The sequence below is a fragment of the Sabethes cyaneus genome, chromosome 1 (assembly GCF_943734655.1).
Source record: "Sabethes cyaneus chromosome 1, idSabCyanKW18_F2, whole genome shotgun sequence".
In the NCBI taxonomy this organism is placed as follows: domain Eukaryota; kingdom Metazoa; phylum Arthropoda; class Insecta; order Diptera; family Culicidae; genus Sabethes; species Sabethes cyaneus.
In genome coordinates, this window is record NC_071353.1 from 70895496 (window position 1) to 70917389 (window position 21894).

The 21894-nt window shown below is 38.6% G+C and overlaps 1 protein-coding gene across 1 annotated transcript in view; it reads left to right on the forward strand.

The window, feature by feature from the left end:
• LOC128734200 (cyclin-dependent kinase-like 4) overlaps positions 1-21894 on the forward strand; it is a 240134-nt gene that overhangs the window by 55359 nt on the left and 162881 nt on the right. Inside the window, exon 2 of the mRNA XM_053828267.1 lies at positions 11590-11658. Within this exon, the coding sequence (XP_053684242.1) occupies positions 11590-11658 (69 nt within the window). The remainder of the gene's footprint in view (positions 1-11589; positions 11659-21894) is intronic.

Below are 21894 nucleotides of genomic sequence, written 5' to 3' on the forward strand. Positions count from 1 at the left end.
GGCAGTCAATATCTGACTGAATTAGATCACTTACAAGGTAACCTTTGCAATATCGTAACATTCGTTATTTTTGAAAAATTTGTCGAATTTCAACGATTTTTCTAAAGAAATCCGGAAGAGTGTTCATCGTTAGCTCATCATCAAATTCTGGGGCATATTTTAAACTATCTTTAAAAAATAAGCAAATCTAAGGGGATGGTTTTGAGATATTGCAACATTTGCCCCTATTTAGACTACCACGATTTACACGATTATCACAGTCGAATCTCGCACACGATTTCGCTCAAAGAAAATGAAGTGAAAAAGAAGGGGAAAAAGGAAAAAAAGTCAAACTCATTAGTAGATCAATCTAAAATCCACTCTAGTGTCAGATTAACAGTGCAAAATGCGGTACGTTGCATTAAATGATTATCACAGTAGTCTAAATATTCATAAAAGGGTCAATAATTGATATTTTATGATTTCTATCATGGTTTTGCAAAGTTTTTTCTATCAGTGTAATTTTCTCCTGAAATTTATTCTTTATTTCGAGGTCATTTTGATCAAATACAGTTTTCAAGAAATAATTTAAAAAAAAATAATTCTTTTCTAAATATGTGCTTTTGAAAAGTTACTCTTGACGAAAAAATTAGGGGGGTTGTGTACAAGACACGACCGCATAGGTGACGCAGGATTACATAAATCTCTTTGCAATGATAGTAGCATGGGTTCACGTAGGTATACACGTTATGTGCAGCATATATACATTTATCAACGTATGTGCAACATATATACAACATTTATCAAATTATTAACGTTGTATACGCTCAAGTTAGCAATTCAATCCCATTTTATTAACAGCACACCTTTTCACTACACTTCCAATGAAAAGGGAAACATGCGTATCAATACAGAATCCTATTATAACCGAACACTACAGCTGTAGCGCACTTTTCCAACACAGATATCAAATTCGCCTAGGTTTAATCGTCTCATCGTAAAGAATTTGCGATCTGTTAGGACAAGGAACTTTTGTAATTTCTCTGGCGCACTTCCTAGCACAGACATCAAATTAGACTAAGTTTAATCACATTCTTAAGAAATTTTTTGGCCCGAGGGGGCTTTGACACTCTTTCTGGAGTACTTTCCAAGCAAGGACATCACAATGGTTTAGGTTTGATTTTGATGTTAAGAAACCTTGTTGAGACGAGGAAACTTTGTCACTTGTTTTGGCTTACTTCTCAGTGTTCGACATCGGAACGAAAATTGAAGTCCGGGTTCCGGTCCGGTCCGGTCCGGTAAAAAATCGGAACGAATTTTTTATGTCCGATTTCGTTCCGGTCCGATTTAGCTCTGTTCCGGTTCCGGTCCGATTCCGGTCCGGAAGTCCGAAATTGTCCGGATGCAAAATAGACCAATTTTTAAAAAATAGGAAAATGTCAAAGGCAAGGCTTTGAATGTGTGGAACCTTCTGTAACTACTAAACGTTAATCGGCCTGAAACGGATCATTTAAAAAAATGAAAATGCGACACCATTAACTGGTGGTTGGTAGCTTAACCATTGTTCAAGATTGAATCATACTATGTTACATAATGTTAAAATTAAGTTCACTATTTCAAATGTAGAGGGAGAAGTTTTTTGATCGATTATGCTAATTAAATTAATTAATTTAATTTATTAATTTAATTTATTAATTTAATTTAATTAATTAAATTAATTTAAAAATTAATAGAGAAGAGAGAAGATTTGATTTGCCATTTAAATCTTAAGCTTTGCGAATTGAACCGAATGAATAAACGATCTCTTGGCTTTTGACCACCGTACGATAAGGTCGTCATCATTGTAGTGTCCGCGCTGTTCGATCAATTTCAGCTGTCCGAAATACCCAGTCCGTTTCACGTGGCCACTAACAGTCCGCTCGTGGGTGCAGTTATCGAAGAACCGAACAACCATCATGGAATGGTACACTTTCAGACATGAAAGTCAGCTTTTAATTAAAAATTTTTCTTTCAACCGCCAGTTTATGTTCTTTTTAATGAAAATTAATTTAAATTCGCGATTTTTTATTTTCTCAGGAAACTTAAAATCAAATTTTCCAGTTTTCTCGGACATCACTTGCTTCAAAAGTTTATAACTTTTGAACAATTTGTTTTATGAAACGGCAAGAATCGCAGAAATCAGCTAGGTTGCATCAGCATGTCTAGGTTGATTTGTTTTCCTAGGTCGACCTCTATTACTTTCCTTCAGTTGGGTCCGAACGAGCGACAACGAGCGAGGAGAGGATCACCCCGAGGATCGAAATGGTACTTTTCATGAAAAGGTTTTCCGTGAAATGGGACATTCCGCGAAATGTTATACAATCACGGCGAATATTTAAGTGTTATCCGCTTAACAGGGGGATTGTTTTCTACTTTATTGTGAGGAAAAATTGAAAATTTGTAAATGAAACTACCCATGCTCTCATAGTGACGTAACTGCCAAAATGAGTTATCTTAGGTTGAGCTCCTCAGAAACTTGCTAAACTCGAGATTGTGACAGATTCACGATTTATGTACAACACATTTTAATTTGTGGCAATACGAAGTTTGCCGGGTCAGCTAGTAGCATATAACACTCTGCGCTGGGCCCTTTTGTGATGTCAACAAAGTGTCAGGGAGACCTCAAACATCAGTTCTACCTGACGAGACAGGCAATGTCGCCCACTTAAAAACAGGTAGAGTCCCAAGCATAGCCGTCACGCCTTTGCCCGCAGGCGGAGGCGTTCAGGCCCTGCGCAGACTCCATGAACTGACTCTAAGATCTCTCTGCCAAAGGCCAGAATGCCATATTTTAAATATAATGATGATGATAATGATGATGACGATGATGATGGTAATGATGATGATGGAAAGAAAAATGATAGATCGAATTTGTAAATGTGCTTTGGACTTATTGTACTACTTGAGTTAGACTAATCTCATGTTTTGCCTTTCTACTATATAAATATATAGTATAAAGGTATAGAAATCACTTGAAAAACCGGAAATGGAAAGACCTGCGGGCGGAATGTCATATACCATTCGACTCAGTTTTGAAAACTGAGCATTTTCTATGTGTGTGTGTGTGTGTGTGTGTGTGTGTGTGTGTGTGTGTGTGTGTGTGTGTGTGTGTGTGTGTGTGTGTGTGTGTGTGTGTGTGTGTGTGTGTGTGTGTGTGTGTGTGTGTGTGTGTGTGTGTGTGTGTGTGTGTGTGTGTGTGTGTGTGTGTGTGTGTGTGTGTGTGTGTGTGTGTGTGTGTGTGTGTGTGTGTGTGTGTGTGTGTGTGTGTGTGTGTGTGTGTGTGTGTGTGTGTGTGTGTGTGTGTGTGTGTGTGTGTGTGTGTGTGTGTGTGTGTGTGTGTGTGTGTGTGTGTGTGTGTGTGTGTGTGTGTGTGTGTGTGTGTGTGTGTGTGTGTGTGTGTGTGTGTGTGTGTGTGTGTGTGTGTGTGTGTGTGTGTGTGTGTGTGTGTGTGTGTGTGTGTGTGTGTGTGTGTGTGTGTGTGTGTGTGTGTGTGTGTGTGTGTGTGTGTGTGTGTGTGTGTGTGTGTGTGTGTGTGTGTGTGTGTGTGTGTGTGTGTGTGTGTGTGTGTGTGTGTGTGTGTGTGTGTGTGTGTGTGTGTGTATGTAACGCTTTCAATCTCACTCACTTTTCTCGAATATGGCTGGACCGATTTTAATGTTCTTAGTGTCAAATGAAAGGTCTAGGTGTCCCATAGGTCGCTATTGAATTTCATTTTGATCGGACTTTTAGTTCAAAAGTTATGTATAAAAATTCGAAAAATATGGGACTTCATTATCTCATAACTCCCTTAACTGATTTGAACAAAATTGATTGCATATGAAAGAGGAGCTTTGAAAACCCTTAACTTTCAAATTTCATGACGATTGGGCTTGTAGTTTGAAAGTTACATAAAGAAATGTGAAAAAATAGTATTTAAAACATATTTTTGTTAAATATAAGCATTAATTCATTGCAAATCCTCACACAATTTATTATTATTTGAAAATTACTGTTGAGATCAAGCGTGTAGGGCGCTATATCTCTGCATATTAGCGTTGATAGCAGGAAATGCTTATCAACTTAGGAACTATATTTGCTTGTTTCATTATGCCTGATTTTTGTTTTCAGGTATAATAAATTCAAATTTGTCACGAGGTTTTCGAGTCACTTTAAATCTCGCATGTGCATTATATTTTTAGATATAAATTATCAAATTATGGTTGTATATGAGTATCTTAATTTCCGTAATTACTGGCTTTACCAGAAAATTTTTGAACAGTCAGGTTAGTCTCATATAACTCCCCCCATCTACTAACAACAATTCCTTTCCCGAAATACTTGTGAAGATACAGAGGATTCCCTGGTCTTTAGTAGCAACAAGTATTGGACTAACATTCCTTCCCATCCCACCAGGACCCGCATTCGGACGTGGCCGGCGTCGGTATTGATCAGCATGCAGGGACCTGATAAGGTTGCACAATGAGGAATAGCGTGCTGTCCCAAGTATGCACTTTCCAGCCATCATTTTGCAATTTTCATAGGTCCTGGTCAATAACGGAGTAGCAGCACACGGGCGGTATCCTATGCTTATGCTTATGCTAATTTGAAAATTACTGTTGAGATCTATCAAACGAAACCAAGCTATTGAAAATCGGACGGTCCATTAAAAAGTTATTCAAACTTTAACACTTAAGCACCGTATATTAAACCGTTAAAACGTGTGAAATCAAAACATATCAATCAAATGTTGATTGTATTCAATGTGTGTGATGTATGTATGTATGTATGTATGTATGTATGTATGTATGTATGTATGTATGTATGTATGTATGTATGTATGTATGTATGTATGTATGTATGTATGTATGTATGTATGTATGTATGTATGTATGTATGTATGTATGTATGTATGTATGTATGTATGTATGTATGTATGTATGTATGTATGTATGTATGTATGTATGTATGTATGTATGTATGTATGTATGTATGTATGTATGTATGTATGTATGTATTGTATGTATGTATGTATGTATGTATGTATGTATGTATGTATGTATGTATGTATGTATGTATGTATGTATGTATGTAAGTGTGTATGTATGTATGTAAGTATGTATGTATGTATGTATGTATGTATGGATGTGGATATGTATGTGTGTATGTGATGGCAATTTGCAATGTTTAAATTTGCATTGAAATTCAAGAGAAGTGAGATACATGCCAATTGTCTGAAGTTTTTGAAGCCTCTTAGTGGAATACGAACTCTGAATTTAAGGAAAAGATAAAACTTTTACCGAATAAATTCCACTATTTAATATTTATTCGCGACAGAAACGTATACGCTTTGAAATAGGACACTGATGAAGCCTGCACGTCGTAGGTGTACTACGTATCTGTTGCAAATAAATATTAAATAGTAGGATTCAATCGAAAAGTTTTTTCTTTTCTTTGATTTCAGATTTCAATTGTCATTTTCTTCACTTGCTGTTACTCACAATTGTACAAGAAAAGCAAAAAGCGAAGAAAAGCAGTTAATTGAAGCATGTAGATATAGTGGTGTATAGGATTAAAAATACTAGTGAGTTGATTTTTCCAAATAAATTTATACAAATTTCAAACAAATTTTGCGCATCAATAGATGCTCTTTTCAATCAATAGATACTAGAGCTTAGAAAATAGGAAGTAAACGTTGCACGGTAGTAACTTTGTACTTTGATTTGTTTTCGTTAGTGACATTTTAAAGGACAGATGTCTTATGTCATGTATTCTGTTTTAATAAATAAATCAAAAATGACAAGCACTGGAAATCATATCGATCATATTTCCCATTCTCAAGCATGTTTATGGCGCAGCTTTTGCACTATTTTTCGACCTCGTCTTGTTTTCCTAACCCACTAACATTGTAAAAACGATGCGATCAAGCTAATGACTATCTTTTTATGAAAGTACATTCAAAAGAAGCTTAAGTTTTGATTTTATGCAAAAATAATTACCTGAAGGAGCGCCAGCTAAGAAAAAGTTCTCTCTTTTCATACCTAATGCTCTATTCAGTTATTTTTTCTGATTCAGATATATTACACAATTGAAGCCAAGTAAACTAATAGTAAAATTTTGAGATTAATCATTTTGTTGTCGATATCCTTTTTCTTCAAAAGTAAAGTATAATTATAATTTTTCTGAACTCTTGTTTTTCAAAGCTGCTAACTTTTGAACGCATTGTATTAATATCAAAATACCAAAAAATCTGCTATGAACACATATTTCATATTGTCAATTCAAAACAAATTTCGCATGTGGCTCTGAAGCCCGAAAGTTAAGGCCGACCGATTATAAAATTAAATAATTAAGTAACATAAATGACGCTTACAAGTATTTACGCACCCAAGGAAAGAAAATATAATTATTCTACGCAATACGTTGTGAATTTTACTGGTAAATAAGGATTTTGAAGAATACGGAACGGATTTAAAATTATAGTCAAGTTAATTATAGATGTTCCTGAGAAATTAAATAATGATTATTGTGGCAGTAGAAAGGCTAGGTCACGCCGCTAGGTGGATTAATTCGGGTTTTTATTCTTGACCTTGAATTGCGGTCATACTTGAGTTGTAAAATGTAGTATAGTGAAGTGGAGGATTCGGCAGCCCCGCCTGACACCGGTCATCAACCGCGCGCCCGCTTTCTATTTTCTAACACAAACAACGACAAATGAATTAATAGGAAAGACAAATTTCGGAGCATTGGCGGTTATCAACTTATCCGGGCAAATTGAATCTTTCATTCTCCCAGCATTTATGCACTGTCCCAAGATACAAAGTAAATTGAGCGCAGTACAACCCGGACGTTCGCGGTAGTCGACAGAAGTTTTAGAGCTTATAAAGCTTTATAGAGACGCACCCGCCTTCCAACCCTCGAGACCAAAGAGCTAGTGCAGTAAAGCTGTGGGCTTAAACGTCTTTCTAAGACTCAACCCCTCCCTATCGACAGACCCCGCGGCCGACCATCAGAGCACAGGTCAGCCACAGGGCCAGTGCAAAAATCCCACTGACTATCTAGCAGCACCGCCCAGCCGAGACTCGAACGCACGACACGAATTGACCTAATTTTCCCATCTGCTAGCTACGCACTTCTATTATTATACCCGTAATCATTGTAGAGTGGTCCTTCGGCATCCAACAGGATCTGGTATCCCGCTTACATCCCCTTACTAACCCTAAGCCCCCGATCGACCCAACCAATCCGACATTTTTCGGAGATATTTGTGACAGCTGTGATAAATAGGGATGAATCCCAAAAACATTCATCTATTAATTATCAGAGATCCCCATACTGGCCTTATTCTTAAACGGAATAAAAGCACTTTCTGAACAACGGAACAATCGCATTTGGTAAATTTTTACCCCGAGTTCCACTTGAAATCACAAAAGTATTTTGACATATACCCACAAAGTCATACACCACGACAAGGTTCAGTTTTATCGTAGGGAAGCATTATTTCATAAAGATCTTGCTACATATTTCTTTACGTTACAACTTCCAGATACTTAAAAATAAGTATCCTGCATCCGAGAATATATTTTTCGCTTTTGTGTTTATCATTTTCAATGACTCTTAGGACTACTCAGAAAAGGTAATATTTCGAAAAAGTTAATCGACTCATTCACCAAACGATTAACTTTTCCGAGAGTCCACTATATTTCAAAATTTCTTAAGACTTAGAACATGGGCTTTCCAACATTTCCTTAGAATTTTGCACCGTCATAGAAAATGATGTGGAAAGCTTGTTCTAATATTTTTCCCGGATCGCTGAGAAAATTTTATTGCATTTTCATAAAAAAATTGTTCTGCAATGCTTGGTTTTAAAACTATAAACTTTCGAAATGAGCTGTGTTCGAAAAAATCGAAAAATTTCTAGTGGAGTTTTCTGGGAAAATAGGACATCATATTGTTTTCATTAAAAAGTTAACATCCTATGCTCGTAAGCAAAATTTCATGAAAATTTGAGAATCTTCGGCCCAAACCTATACGATAATTTTGAAAAATGCGATGAAACTATTGAGTTATCTTTTATATTGGACCATAACCGTGAATATCGGTTACCTATGGCATTACCGAGAAGATGAAGTGCTATAATTACATAACTTTTAAAATTAGTTCTTTGAAATCAAATTTTGAGGGATCATAAGGCACGAACTGATGCTGCGAAACGTTCGGTTTTAAGACCCACAGATATTTGCTAGTTTTTCAAAAATAAATCGATTCGTTGGACTTGTTTTGGAGCCTTCAACAGAAAGTGTTTTATTGCTAGCGAAATTATTGTCTTTCCTCAATACTGAGGAAGTTAAAGGAAATTAGTTTTAAACATATAAAGCAAGTCCTAGTCATCGTTTCCACTGCGGCCAGTTTTACGATCAAAAGTGCTCCGGACTTTTCCGGACTTTCAACGGAAGACCTGGTCCGGTTCGGTTCCGGAACGCTTCGTTCCGGTTCCGGTCCGATAAAAAATCGGACTCAAAAATTTCGTTCCGATCGGACTTCGGACCGGGTATCGGACCGGACTTTCCGGACTTTACCCGGTCCGATGTCGATCACTACTTCTCAAGCAGAGATATAAAATTGGTTTAAGTTAAGATCTTAGTAAGGGATCTTCGACCTGTTGGGATGGGGAGATTTTGTTACTTTTTGACGTAGGACTACGTCTTTCAGGAAGGTAGCTGATATAGGGGGCAATTCCAAAAAATCTTTCTCGAAAACTGGTCAGGTTTTGTACGCTAATAGCTTAGTGGTTTTCCGATCGATTTTCAATATTCTTACACCAATCGATTGGAAAATCTTCTAAGAATTGGCCCAAATGAAAAAAAGTATGGATTCTTGATGTTGAACTATAAGGGAAGGGTACGGGAAAGTAATGACGGTAAGGGAAAGTAATGAAGAAGGATTTTTTTTTCGGGAATGAAGGGGAAGAGTGGAAAGGAAGGGGGGGGGGGTAATAGGTAACTATGCTTAACAAGTTGTCGTTGTGACTCCTATCTTTTGTCCAATGCTGGAAGGTGCATGGGTCGAACCAAGCTGTAATCAGAGATTATAACCGGATTCGAACCCACAACCTGTTTTACCAGAATTTTCGCTTCGTGATTGGTTGTTGGAAATGACGTCATCAAAGTGGAAATGCGTTTTCACGCATCGGCTTATAATTCAGACAATTTTCAATAGATTTCCAAGATATTTACACCAATTGATCGGAAAATCTATTTGGAAAATATAGAAAACTATTGATTTTTAATGCGCGTCATTGAAAAATTGAATTATTTTTTTGCCTTCCCGTGTCAGTGATTCCCTAGCACGGATGACAGAAATATATACGATATGAGCTACGGGTTAAGCTTCCTTATTTACGCCCTATAGCACCCGATCGAAAATTGTTGAGCTTCAGGTGTTGCTGCTTCCCCGTATAAGGCAACGAAGACATCCAAATTCACCAAGCGAGACACCAACAAACCGAAGAATCCATCGACTCATCCGCCAGTGAACGATGTGGTTTTTGCTGCTATACCTTTTACTGCGCATCATCACCGTCAGTCGGTCAGCGGCTTTTATTGGCGACACATCGGCAAGCAGCTAGCTTGCGACACATCGAACAGGCAGCTTTCGAGTCACGTCCGTGGCATAATTTTAAAGGTTGTGTTTGAAACGTTGTTTGCCTTGCGGAAACGGTGCACATCGTCGTCAGTTCGTTGTGTTCATCGTGCTGAGGAAAGGAAAGTATGCTGGAACTGGAGCACTCGTCTTGCCGCCGTGATATAATATCTGGCTGCTAAAGTTCTGAAATTGGCAGGAAATATGCTGCTCGTGACAACAAAACGACCAGAATTATGCATTGGCGGAACTAGCGCTCATTTCTAGGGGGGGCTATAGCCCCAGAATTTTTTTTCGACCATTTTATTGGACAGCCAAGTCAATTTTTCTAGGGGGGGCTAAATCTCTCCTAGGGGGGGCTTAGCCCCCCCTAGCCCCCCCCTAGTTCCGCCAATGGAATTATGCCACGTCACTTGCAGTTGGCCACCTGGACTGGTATTTCATCGTGACTCATGACCGTACACGAACGGCTTCGTCGATCGCATAGCTGCTGAGGCTTTCTGGCTGGTCCGTTGCAACAAGCCGTGCCTGGTTAGCGGTTATTGGTACTTTAATTTACCGAAAAGAGAATTACGTTAGGTGCGTTAGTGCAAGCTAGAGTAATGATAATTAAACAATCGGTCCTTTTAAGGATCACACAACGATTGAAGAGTTTATTATATTTTCTTGTCCAGTTAATACCATAATAACACAGGCAACGAAAGAAAAGTTGAACTTTTCGCCGTTGCGGACGACGAACAAATGGCGGGAATAAGTTTTCTGGTCACGGGTGACATTTTCTGCCACTTCCAAAACGTCTGCAACTTGTATATGCTTTATTATCAGTGTTCTTCTTTTGCAAACTGCAGAAAAGTTTTGCGCAATTTTTTCAGCTTTTTGAAAACTCGCGCGTACCGTCTATCGATTACCAGAGGAAAAGCACTGTTCAACGTAGATACAGATCCTGAAAATTTATTTACTGTTTGGTTTAGTGTGACTTCGATTCGTTTTAATAAAATAGATTCAATCAATTCATGGATATAACTCCAAAATCGGTTGGGGATTGAACGTATACAATGTTACTACTTTGATAAACGTTGCGTATGTAGGTTGTATACATGAAGAATAGTATTATTACATACATGGATACATCCTACTACTATCACTACAAAGAGACTTACGTAGTCCTACGTCACCTATGCGGTCGTGTCTTGTGCACAACCCCTCAGATTTTGTTTTTCTAAAATCACGTTGAAACTATGATGGCATCTCTTCCAATCAATCACGAAGCGAGGATTTCCAGTTGGATAATGTTTTCGCCTCTCAGCTGGTCTAATAAGCCAGTGGTCATATGTTCGAATCCCGACTGGGAGAGGCTGTTAGACTCAACAGGATCGTAGCAACTGGCCCTGCAATTGTCCTGCACTCTAGCAGCTGGCTGCGAAGTCTGTCGTATAAAAACAGAAGGTCAAGTTTCGATAACGGAATGTAGCACCTAGGCATTACTTTGCTAAGGTTTTATTATTTACAGTACTACAGTATTTATGTAGTAGTATAGTATTTCTATACTTTGAAATCAATAGGTATGTACTATACTGTGAAATCAATAGGTTTCATTAGTCGTGTGGATGCGTAGAAGATTTCCCGATCGAGTGGCGTAAAAATATTCAAAATCAGTCTGGAAACAGCTAAGCTATTAGCGTTTAAAATCTCTCATTTTTTCGTGACGCACACATTTTTCGATTTTTTGGAATGACACCCTATCTCATACCTTGCCGTCAGACGTAGTCCTACGTAAATAATTAAGTTTAATGTAAAATGAATGCTGGCGTGATGTCCAAAACATCAGCGAATTTCCAATCAAAATAGTGCTAGTTGAACTAGAAATGCTCCAATGTAGATTGACCACTAAAGATAATTTATAATATTTTTCATATCATAATCTTAATAGCTTAATGTGTTCTATTTTATTAGTAATGTTCCTTTCAGATGGACTTCTGGCGATTCAAGTGCAGGAAGTGCGCTGAAAGCTTTAACAGAAAGGTAAACAGCTTGATACCTACCATATATTATTTTCAGCTTTTTTTTACATATTTACACTCATATCACATGTTGCGGAACATCCGGAAAAGTACTGATTATAGTTACTATATATATAGTTCGGAGCCAAAAGTTTTTCAAAATTCGAATTGTGGGACTAATGTTAATAAACACACTTTATTTTCATAGAACTAGTCGTTTTCAACACCCACTAGCGATTATTTTCCCTAAAAACCTGCACATTTCTCCATAATCTCAAATTTAATTTCAAAAATCAGAGTTGCCAATTCGCCTGGTTTTCTATCCGCCGAATTATATATATAGTAACTATAGCACTGATTCCATCATAATTTCCAATTGCGCGATTTGTGCCATAAAAGCAGAGCTTCCAAAAATACAGATTGTTCCGTGATCGTCGTAAGGGGGCCGGTTACCAACGGGACTGTGATATTAATATGCAATAAATGACGATAGTGTCGCGATAGGCATACCGATAGGGCGATAGGGATGGTTGCGAACGGACTGAACTACAAGACTCACGTTTATTACCCTATTTATAGGTACATCGTTTGATAATAGCTTATTGTTCCTACATCTAGCCAGAACAACAATAGCGCTTTGTCTCATATTCGACCGAGTACACCGATTGTTGTTCTGCTAGATGTGAAGGTCAACGCGGTCATATTGCGGCTTTGTGCCGCAACATACTCCCGCACCAAAACCGAAGGTTTTACACTGCGATGTACAAAACGAGAATGATTCTAGGGCTTAGCAGGAAGGCAAAAATTTAACTCGTGAGGTGTTGTCGAAGTCTCTCAGTCTATCACTTGAACTGGCGCAGAGTGGCCGGTATAACGTAACTGGACCGTGTGTCCCTACACAATGGCGCGGAGTGGTCTGAATAACGAATCTGGACCTGGTGTCCTCACATGGAGCCGAGTGGCTGGATCATCAAAAACGAATTGGCGCTGGGTGGCCGGGTTATCACAACTGGACCTGGCGTCCTCACAAAATGGCGCTGCGTGGCCGGATTATTACAACTGGACCTGGCGTCCTCACAAATTGGCGCTGATTGGCCGGATTATAACGATTGGACCTGGCGTCCTCACAAGTTGGCGCAGAGTGGCCGAAGGTTACAACTGGATCTGGTGTCCACACAAATCGGCACTTGGTGGCGGGATTATCACACATGAATTCTCATTACGATGTACCGATGAAACGAAATGGATGAACGACAGAATGCCAGCGAGTTAGCTTCCTTCTGGCGAACGACCCAGATGAAATTTCTATCCGCAACTGAGCACTTGCTGATAAGAATACACCCTCGGATGCTGCAAGCTTCGGTGCTGTACAGCCCTCCTACTACTGGCTGAATCCAAAACCGGGGATTCAGAAGCTGAATGTATTTTACTAAGCGGCTGTGATTCGCCCACACCGGCATAGCTCCGCTCGGGGATTTGTTGCTAAGCGGCTGCGAAGTCACCCACACCGGCCTAGCTGAAGTATAGTGAATGAAATCCTATTTCGACTATCGATATGCCGTAATTCCTCTGGTACGACGAGCACAGCAAGGTTCAGCGGCATCGTCCCACTACGTGGATGCCAAATGTAATACACTCTAGCAGCAATGCAGCAACACGGTCGACGGATTTGATGTCCCGTGAGTAAACTGTTGCTGTTCTAGTCACTATTCCATTACCGGAAATATCACGTGTTGCTGGGAACCGATAGCACGATCGATAAAACTGAAGTCCCGTTGGTAAAACGTTGTCAGTGCCAGGACAAATCCTGGTCACGGCACCTATGTTCCGTGATCGTCGTAGGGGGGCCGGTTACCAACGGGACTGTGATATTATGCAATATGTGACGAACAAGTATTGCGATATGCACACCACCGCCAGCGGCGGTGGCTGCGAACGGACTGAACTACAAGACTCACGTTTATTACCCTATTTATAGGTACATCGTTTGATAATAGCTTATTGTTCCTACATCTAGCCAGAACAACAATAGCGCTTTGTCTCATATTCGACCGAGTACACTGATTGTTGTTCTGCTAGATGTGAAGGTCAACGCGGTCATATTGCGGCTTTGTGCCGCAACACAGATATTTGTGCATGCATAAATTTATGAGCCATCAATTATTTTAGTTGCCGTGATCTCTGGCTCTACTAATGTTCCTGAAATTTAAAGTACTCCATAAACTATTTATGTTTCAGAACTCGTGCGCTAATTGCACGTCCTCTAACCACAGAGAACAGACATCCATTTAGGAACAAATTTTTCGGGAATTCTTGGATAAAATTTTAAATTAAAATCACCTAATATGCTAGCGTCACCACTACTATAGTTTCCCAACTAAATGATTCTTTTGATTTGCACACTGACAACCTTTGGCTCCTCTGGCGCTAGTATATATGGACTGTAACCGTTATGCTAGCGCCAGAAGCTAGCTGTTGTGAGTTTAGTGTAGAATTTTATGCACCTTTAGCGACATCATCACTATAGTTTCCCAACTAATTTGACATAAGTTTTATCCAAGTGGGGACCTTTCGCTTGGATGTCTGTTCTCTGTGCTCTAACCAGGAGGTGGAGCAGCTTACGTTCGTCAACGCGAATTACCTAAAACGACGGTACACTCATATCAGCATTTGTGGGTCGAGTGGCACGTTTCTGAAAACAGAAGATATATTGTCAATTGCAAGGAAATTTTTACCATCCAAAGTGCGATATCGCTCGTAAAAGTGCTATTTTGCATTAAATCGTTTCGGTATCTTCGGCGCACTTTTTCGTTATCTTCCAAGCAATAAGTGCGCCGAAGATACCGAAACGATTTAATGCAAAATAGCACTTTTACGTCACAATTTCGTACGTTAGTGTGAGAAACACAGCTTTGGTTCGAGTAGTGTGAATGAGTATACTAATGTACTCTAGTAGCATTACTTCGCACGCTTGTATTTACGTAAGCATATGTAGTGTCTGTATCTCATGACAAGTTCTGCCGATTGTATACGGCTATACATCCAATAGTTCGGATGCAATTCGCCTACTGTCATTGTTGATACGGTCTAAGCTAAGTTTGCTATAAATAATTTGCGTGCTCGATTTTCTGTTACTCTGCACACGCAGCGCTGTGTTATAGAATACTCGTCTATGTTTTTGCACTCTCTGAGAGGACTTCTAGTTGCATGCGGCTATACATCCAATAGATCGGTTGTAATCTGTTTAGTCCCAGATAGAACAAATCGACGACAGTGGAAGGAACGTATGTTTTGATTTTTACAGCAATACAGTAGCTGCGAATTGCGGCCTCCATGGTATGATAGCACGAGGATCTGTAAGTTAAACTACACAGGTTTAAAGTACAAGGTAGGTTTTTTCTACACACGCATCTCTGCTGCAATTTGAAATGGTAATTTGTTCCCAGCTGATAGACCACACCGTACAAAAAGCATTCTTACCACATCTGCTTTGTGCTACCGCACTCATCTGTTAGACCGCACGCAAATACTATACTGCCATACGAATCGACTCATTGATAGATTTTATTTTATTTAATAGCTACTGGCTGGTGTTTGCTTTTATTTTGTTTCTCTTTTTCGTTTCGATGATGTTGACTGAAGACGAAATTTTTTGCGTAGAGTGTAAAAAAAAGAGGTTGACGCCAATAAAGTTATTACATGCTTATATTGCTTTTCTAGTGCGCATTTCAAATGCCGGAATATAATCGGCAATGCAGTTAGGCGTTTGAAAGAATCTGCCTATTTCTGCACATCGGGTTGTTCAGCCACGTACCAACGAATTATTGAGATGAAACATAACAATAAATCGATGGTTTCGGCAATTGCTGCTGAACTGAAAAACGTTGTAGCTTGTGAAATGGAAGGTATCAGAAGAGAAGTAAAGCTCATCACATCCGCAATTGAAACATCTCAAGAATTTTTATCCTCGAAGTTCGATGAAATCGTTTCAGATTTCACAGAACTTCGGGCCGAAAACCAGTTGCTAAAACACGAGGTAGATGCGTTGAAAAAATACAATGTCGCTCTCACTGAAATTGTCCACAAACTCGAATCTAACGTTGATAGATCGAATCAATCGGCTACTTCCAACAACATAATGTTATTTGGTGTCCCAGCTAGGCCCAATGAAAATATATCTGATCTTGTACAGAAAACTTTTGCTTCTCTTGGAGTGTCGGTAGGTGCTGACTCAGTATTATCATCTAACAGAATTTATGCCAGCAACAAATCTAGCAGTCTAGTCCCGATTAGAGTAATTTTAAAGAACGCGGAGGCTAAAGAAGAGGTATTCAGTAAAAAAAAGTTATTGGGACAGTTGCTTTCAACATCGATTGACCCTTCACTTTTATCCAATGGGAATGCTACTATTGTCTCGATTCGCGACGAGTTAACACCGCTTTCGTTAGAGATTATAAAAGAACTGCGACAATCTCAAGAAAAACTCAAAATAAAATATATTTGGTCTGGCAGAGGTGGGGTTGTTTTTGCGAAAAAGGATGATAGCGCCAAACCCGAGATCATAAGAAATAGAATGGACTTGGGAAATTATATGGCACGATTAATGAATTTCTCGGTTTCGTCTCCCTCTCCTAAAAGCAAAAGTAATGCCATAAACAAAAACAATAAAAAATAAGATGATTTTAAAGCTATGAATTTTGTTTAATATATATTAAAAAATGACTAATCCACAAATACAAAACTACACTCATGAATGCATCGACGATTTGAAAATTCAATATCGAGATGTTAATGGTAGAAGCTTACGGATCCTTCAATGGAACATTCGTGGTATGAATGTCCTAGAAAAATTCGATAGTATTCTATATTTCCTGAATGATTGTAAGACAACAATTGATGTCATTGTAATCGGTGAAACATGGATAAAGGCAGATAGTACCTCAATTTTCCAAATTCCCGGTTACTATTCTGTATTCTCGTGCAGGGAAACGTCCCACGGAGGGTTGGCGTTATACGTTAACAACAAATTAGATTATAACGTCAAAAACAGCCAAAGTTCTGACGGATTACACTCCATCCACGTTGAACTAACTGTCGATGGGACTAGTTTTGACGTTATTGGTGTCTATCGGCCCCCTTCTTTTGATTTTCACAGATATCATGACATTTTGGAGGAATGGTTGCATAACTCTAATAAAAATACACCTTGCTACATTGTGGGGGACGTGAACGTTCCGGTAAACGTTTCCAACAATAACGTCGTGGTTAAATATAAGAATTTACTTGAATCATATGGCTTTATATGCTCCAACTCAAACCCAACTCGGCCAGCGAGCAACAATATCCTGGATCATGTTGTGTGTAAAATAAGTGACGCTTTTCGCCTACGTAACGATACAATTGCTACCAATTTAAGTGACCATTCGCAAATTTTGACCACAATATGTCTTACCGGCAAAAAACAAAAGCAAGTTCTTACTAAAAAAGTTGTGGACAATTTGAGACTTTCTACAATGTTCAACGAATATATAAACAATATTGCGTCTGTGGATGATGTTGAAACTTGTTTTTCTGAAATCATCGGGAAATACAACCAGCTGCTTACCTCATGCACAAAAATATTTAACATACAGATTCGTGCTAAAAATGAGTATTGCCCGTGGATGACTTTTGATCTGTGGAGATTAATGAAAATAAAAACTAAATACCTGAAAAAGGTTAAAAGGAATCCTCATGATGCAAACCTCCAAACGATGCTTAATCACGTGACTAAGAAAGTAGAAATAACGAAAAAACAGAATAAGAAATCTTATTATGAAACACTTCTGAGTACCACTTGTCACTCTAAAGTGTGGAAAAACATCAACATAATTTTTGGGCGGTCAAAAGGGAAGCAAGAAATAAACCTAACTGAAAATGGAAATAAAGTTTCCGATAGGCAACAAGTTTGCGACATTTTCAACAAATATTTTTCGAGTGTTGGTGCAAATCTTGCACGCAACATAGTAAATCCAACGAATGCTAGCCCTGTTAGTAATGTCAGATGTGTAGCCAATACAATTTTTCTTCGTCCATCTAGCTTAAACGAAGTTGTTTCTCTAATCAAAGAATTAGATACAAATAAGAGCTGTGGACCGGATAACGTAACCGCAAGAACAATTAAAAGCAATCCCGGAGCATTTGCATCCATTTTAAGTCAAGCCTTTAATAAGATCATTGAAACTGGAGAATACCCCAACTGCCTAAAAACAGCTAGAGTAGTGCCAATCTTCAAAACTGGGAACCCCTTCGACGCATGTAACTATCGTCCAATATCTACACTGTCGGTTTTTAACAAGATTCTAGAAAAATTACTCATCGCACGACTTCTAGATTTTTTCAAAACTCACAACGTGCTCTATAAATTTCAGTACGGTTTTAGACAACAGTGTGGGACTATGATAGCTGTCACAGAGCTAGTAGACTGCATAATCAAAGAAATCGAATCAAAAAAACTTGTCGGGGGATTATTCCTCGATCTTAAAAAAGCGTTTGATACGCTAAATCATAAGATTCTAATGCAAAAACTAGAGTTATACGGAATCAGAGGAGTTGCAAATAATATCATTCGCAGTTACTTAACAAATAGAATGCAATTTGTGACGATCGGCGATGCACGTAGCTCATTGCAAAAAATAGAAGTTGGTGTACCTCAAGGTAGCAACATTGGTCCATTGTTATTTTTAATTTATATCAATGACATTGGGAATTTAAAATTAAATGGGATACCAAGGTTATTCGCGGATGATACGACACTGTTTTACCCCTGTGCTGACATTGGCAGTGTATTATCGTCAATGAAAGATGATCTGCAAGTTCTGTCACACTAATTTGATGCAAATTTACTTTCACTTAACCTGACAAAAACAAAATATATGGTATTCCATTCACCTAGGAAAAAAATAACTAATCACTTAAGCCTCTGTATCAATGAAACTGTGATAGAAAAAGTTGATGACTTTAAATATCTGGGTATTTACCTTGACTCAACGTTATCTTGGGATCGGCAAATCAAACATCTACAGCAGAAAATCTCAACTTTATCCGGAGCCATGAGGAAAGTGAGTTATTTCGTTCCAAGAAAAACACTGTTATTGTTTTACTACGGTTGCATTCATTCCCAAATCCAATACCTAGCATTAGCATGGGGTCACGCCAGCAAATCACAACTTAAAAAAATACAAGTCGTGCAAAACAGATGTTTGAAAACCATATTTCAACTGCCGATGCTTTACTCAACTATTCAACTGTACTCGAATGATAACCATACCATCTTACCTGTCCTAGCGTTACGTGATATGCAGACGGTTATTCATATCCACAAGGTCCTTCACCAACCAAACTACCATCATAATATGTCTCTAAATGTTGGCAACAGACTTCAAAATACCCGACGAGCAAACTTTATACAGCGTAATAGAGCAACCACGAATCTTGGCCAGACGTGCATTTCGTTTTTTGGCCCTTCAATTTATAACACTCTACCTGATGAAATCAAACAGATCACCAACATCGATCTTTTCAAATACAAATTAAAGCAATTGTTCAAGTTAAACATAAGTAATTATATAATTTAAGCGCATCAACCTAACCCACGTAGAATAGAATTAACATTAAGATAGCCGGATATCAATTTTTGTTTTTTGTTAAACCAGTAGCTTAGTTGTTTTCTGTAATTTAGAGCCCCTTAAAAGGAAATTTAATTCCACTGGGTGCTCATTGATTATTAGAATTAGTTGTAATTAAAATCTACTCCTTTTTCTCACTTATTATTATTTTATACTTTGTTATTTTAAATTGAATGTGTCCATTACCAGGGGGCTCTCTGTGTGAGCTTTTTGGTGTGGGGGTGAGCGGAGGGTTAATTAAAAAAAAAAAAAAAAAACCTCTTTTAGTCCAGATTCGAACATGCGGCGGCTGGTAGAGCCATACCTCGAGGTCAAGTTATTTTATTTTATTTTATTTATTTACTGCATCTTCAGTGAATACTGTTCAGACTGAAACATATATCTAAATTAATTTTCTTACACTACTTTTAAAACGATGTCTACTAACATGAAAATCAAACACATCTAAATTATCAGCAGACTAAAACACTTCTCCAGCGCATGGTTTAGTTTAGACCAAACACTGTTCTGTATCTAACAGTTAGGAATAACAAACGTTGGCGAGAGCGACGCGCTGGAACGAAAAAGTTTGCCAGTCGAAGAAGGTCTGGGCAGTCAATCCGGTTGGTCAATATATCAAAGGCAAACATTCTTTGCAGGTATACGCGTCGCTGGTGCAAAAGCTCCAGCCTTATCAGTAGGCATCGCTGTTCGTAAGGCGGCAATCTCTGTGGTTCATTCCAGGGCAGTCGTCGAAGCGCAAAACGAACGAAACAGCGTTGAACCACAGAGAACAGACATCCAAGCGAAAGGTCCCCACTTGGATAAAACTTATGTCAAATTAGTTGGGAAACTATAGTGATGGTGTCGCTAAAGGCGCCTAAAATTCAACACTAAACTCACAACAGCTAGCTTCTGGCGCTAGCATAACGCATATAGTCCATATATACTAGCGCCAGAAAAGCCAAAGGTTGTCAGTGTGCAAATCAAAAAAATCATTTAGTTGGGAAACTATAGTGGTGGTGTCGCTAGCATATTAGGTGATTTTAATTTGAAATTTTATCCAAGAATTCGCGAAAAAATTGTTCCTGAATGGATGTCTCACAGAGAACAGACATCCAAACGAAAGGTCCCCACTTGGATAAAACTTATGTCAAATTAGTTGGGAATCTATAGTGATGGTGTCGCTAAAGGCGCATGAAATTTTACACTAAACTCACAACAGCTAGCTTCTGGCGCTAGCATAACGCATATAGTCCAGATGTACTAGCGCCAGAGGAGCCAAAGGTTGTCAGTGTGCAAATCAAATGAATCATTTAGTTGGGAAACTATAATGGTGGTGTCGCTAGCATATTGGGTGATTTTAATTTGAAATTTTATCCAAGAATTTCCGAAAAATTTGTTCCTGAATGGATGTCTGTTCTCTGTGGATGTCTGTTCTCTGTGGTTGAACCCTTTCAATACGAGCGATCTGGCTTGCATGATAAGGTGTCCAGACTTGTACAGCGTATTCGAGAATGCTCCTCACAAGTGAGCAGTACAGTGTCTTCAGGGCGTACATGTCGTGGAATTCACGGGCGTTACGACGGATAAACCCGAGCACGGCGAATGCTTTGGAGGTTGTCGCAGTGATGTGCTCGTTAAAACAAAGCTTGCTGTTCATTGTTACTCCCAAGTCGTTTAACCACAGAGAACAGACATCCAAGCGAAAGGTCCCCACTTGGATAAAACTTATGTCAAATTAGTTGGGAAACTATAGTGATGATGTCGCTAAAAGTGCATAAAATTCTACACTAAACTCACAACAGCTAGCTTCTGGCGCTAGCATAACGGTTACAGTCCATATATACTAGCGCCAGAGGAGCCAAAGGTTGTCAGTGTGCAAATCAAAAGAATCATTTAGTTGGGAAACTATAGTGGTGGTGACGCTAGCATATTAGGTGATTTTAATTTAAAATTTTATCCAAGAATTCCCGAAAAATTTGTTCCTGAATGGATGTCTGTTCTCTGTGGTTTAACGACGTAACACGATCCATCAGGCTGAGACCACAGAACAGAAGTGGAAGTTCGAACAATCGTTCGAGCAAAACCTGGCATCTATGCTCTGGTCTAAAACTCTCAGGGGTTTGAAACGAACGTCAAATGCATATGATTGCAGTGTAACCGTTTTTTCTGACGTTTCGGTCCGAGTGACGGCTAACGCTTTATTCAATGGAAATTCTAATTGCCGGTGAACTAGTTGAAGGATGCTCTCTTCACTCCTACATGAGAAAGAGATAGCATGATTACATACCTTTGAAAACTCTACCAATAAGTAAGAACTTTGACGACTTCTTGTTTTGAGTGCACTTGTCATTCAAAATCTCGTCTAAACGAAATTCCTCAACTCGTCTAAATATTTCAGTTTTACTTCGCACATAGGAGTATTTGATGCAAAATGTTGGCCATAAGTCCAAAATGGAAAATGCATGATTTTATCTAAATATCGTTTCTATTATCACAATAGAACACAAGTCACGTGAGTTGTGCTCTTGCCGGATTGATTGATATTTTTTTTCACAGGGTATGCTGTTATTTTGGATAGCAGTTTTCAAGAAGCATCCTATCGCTAG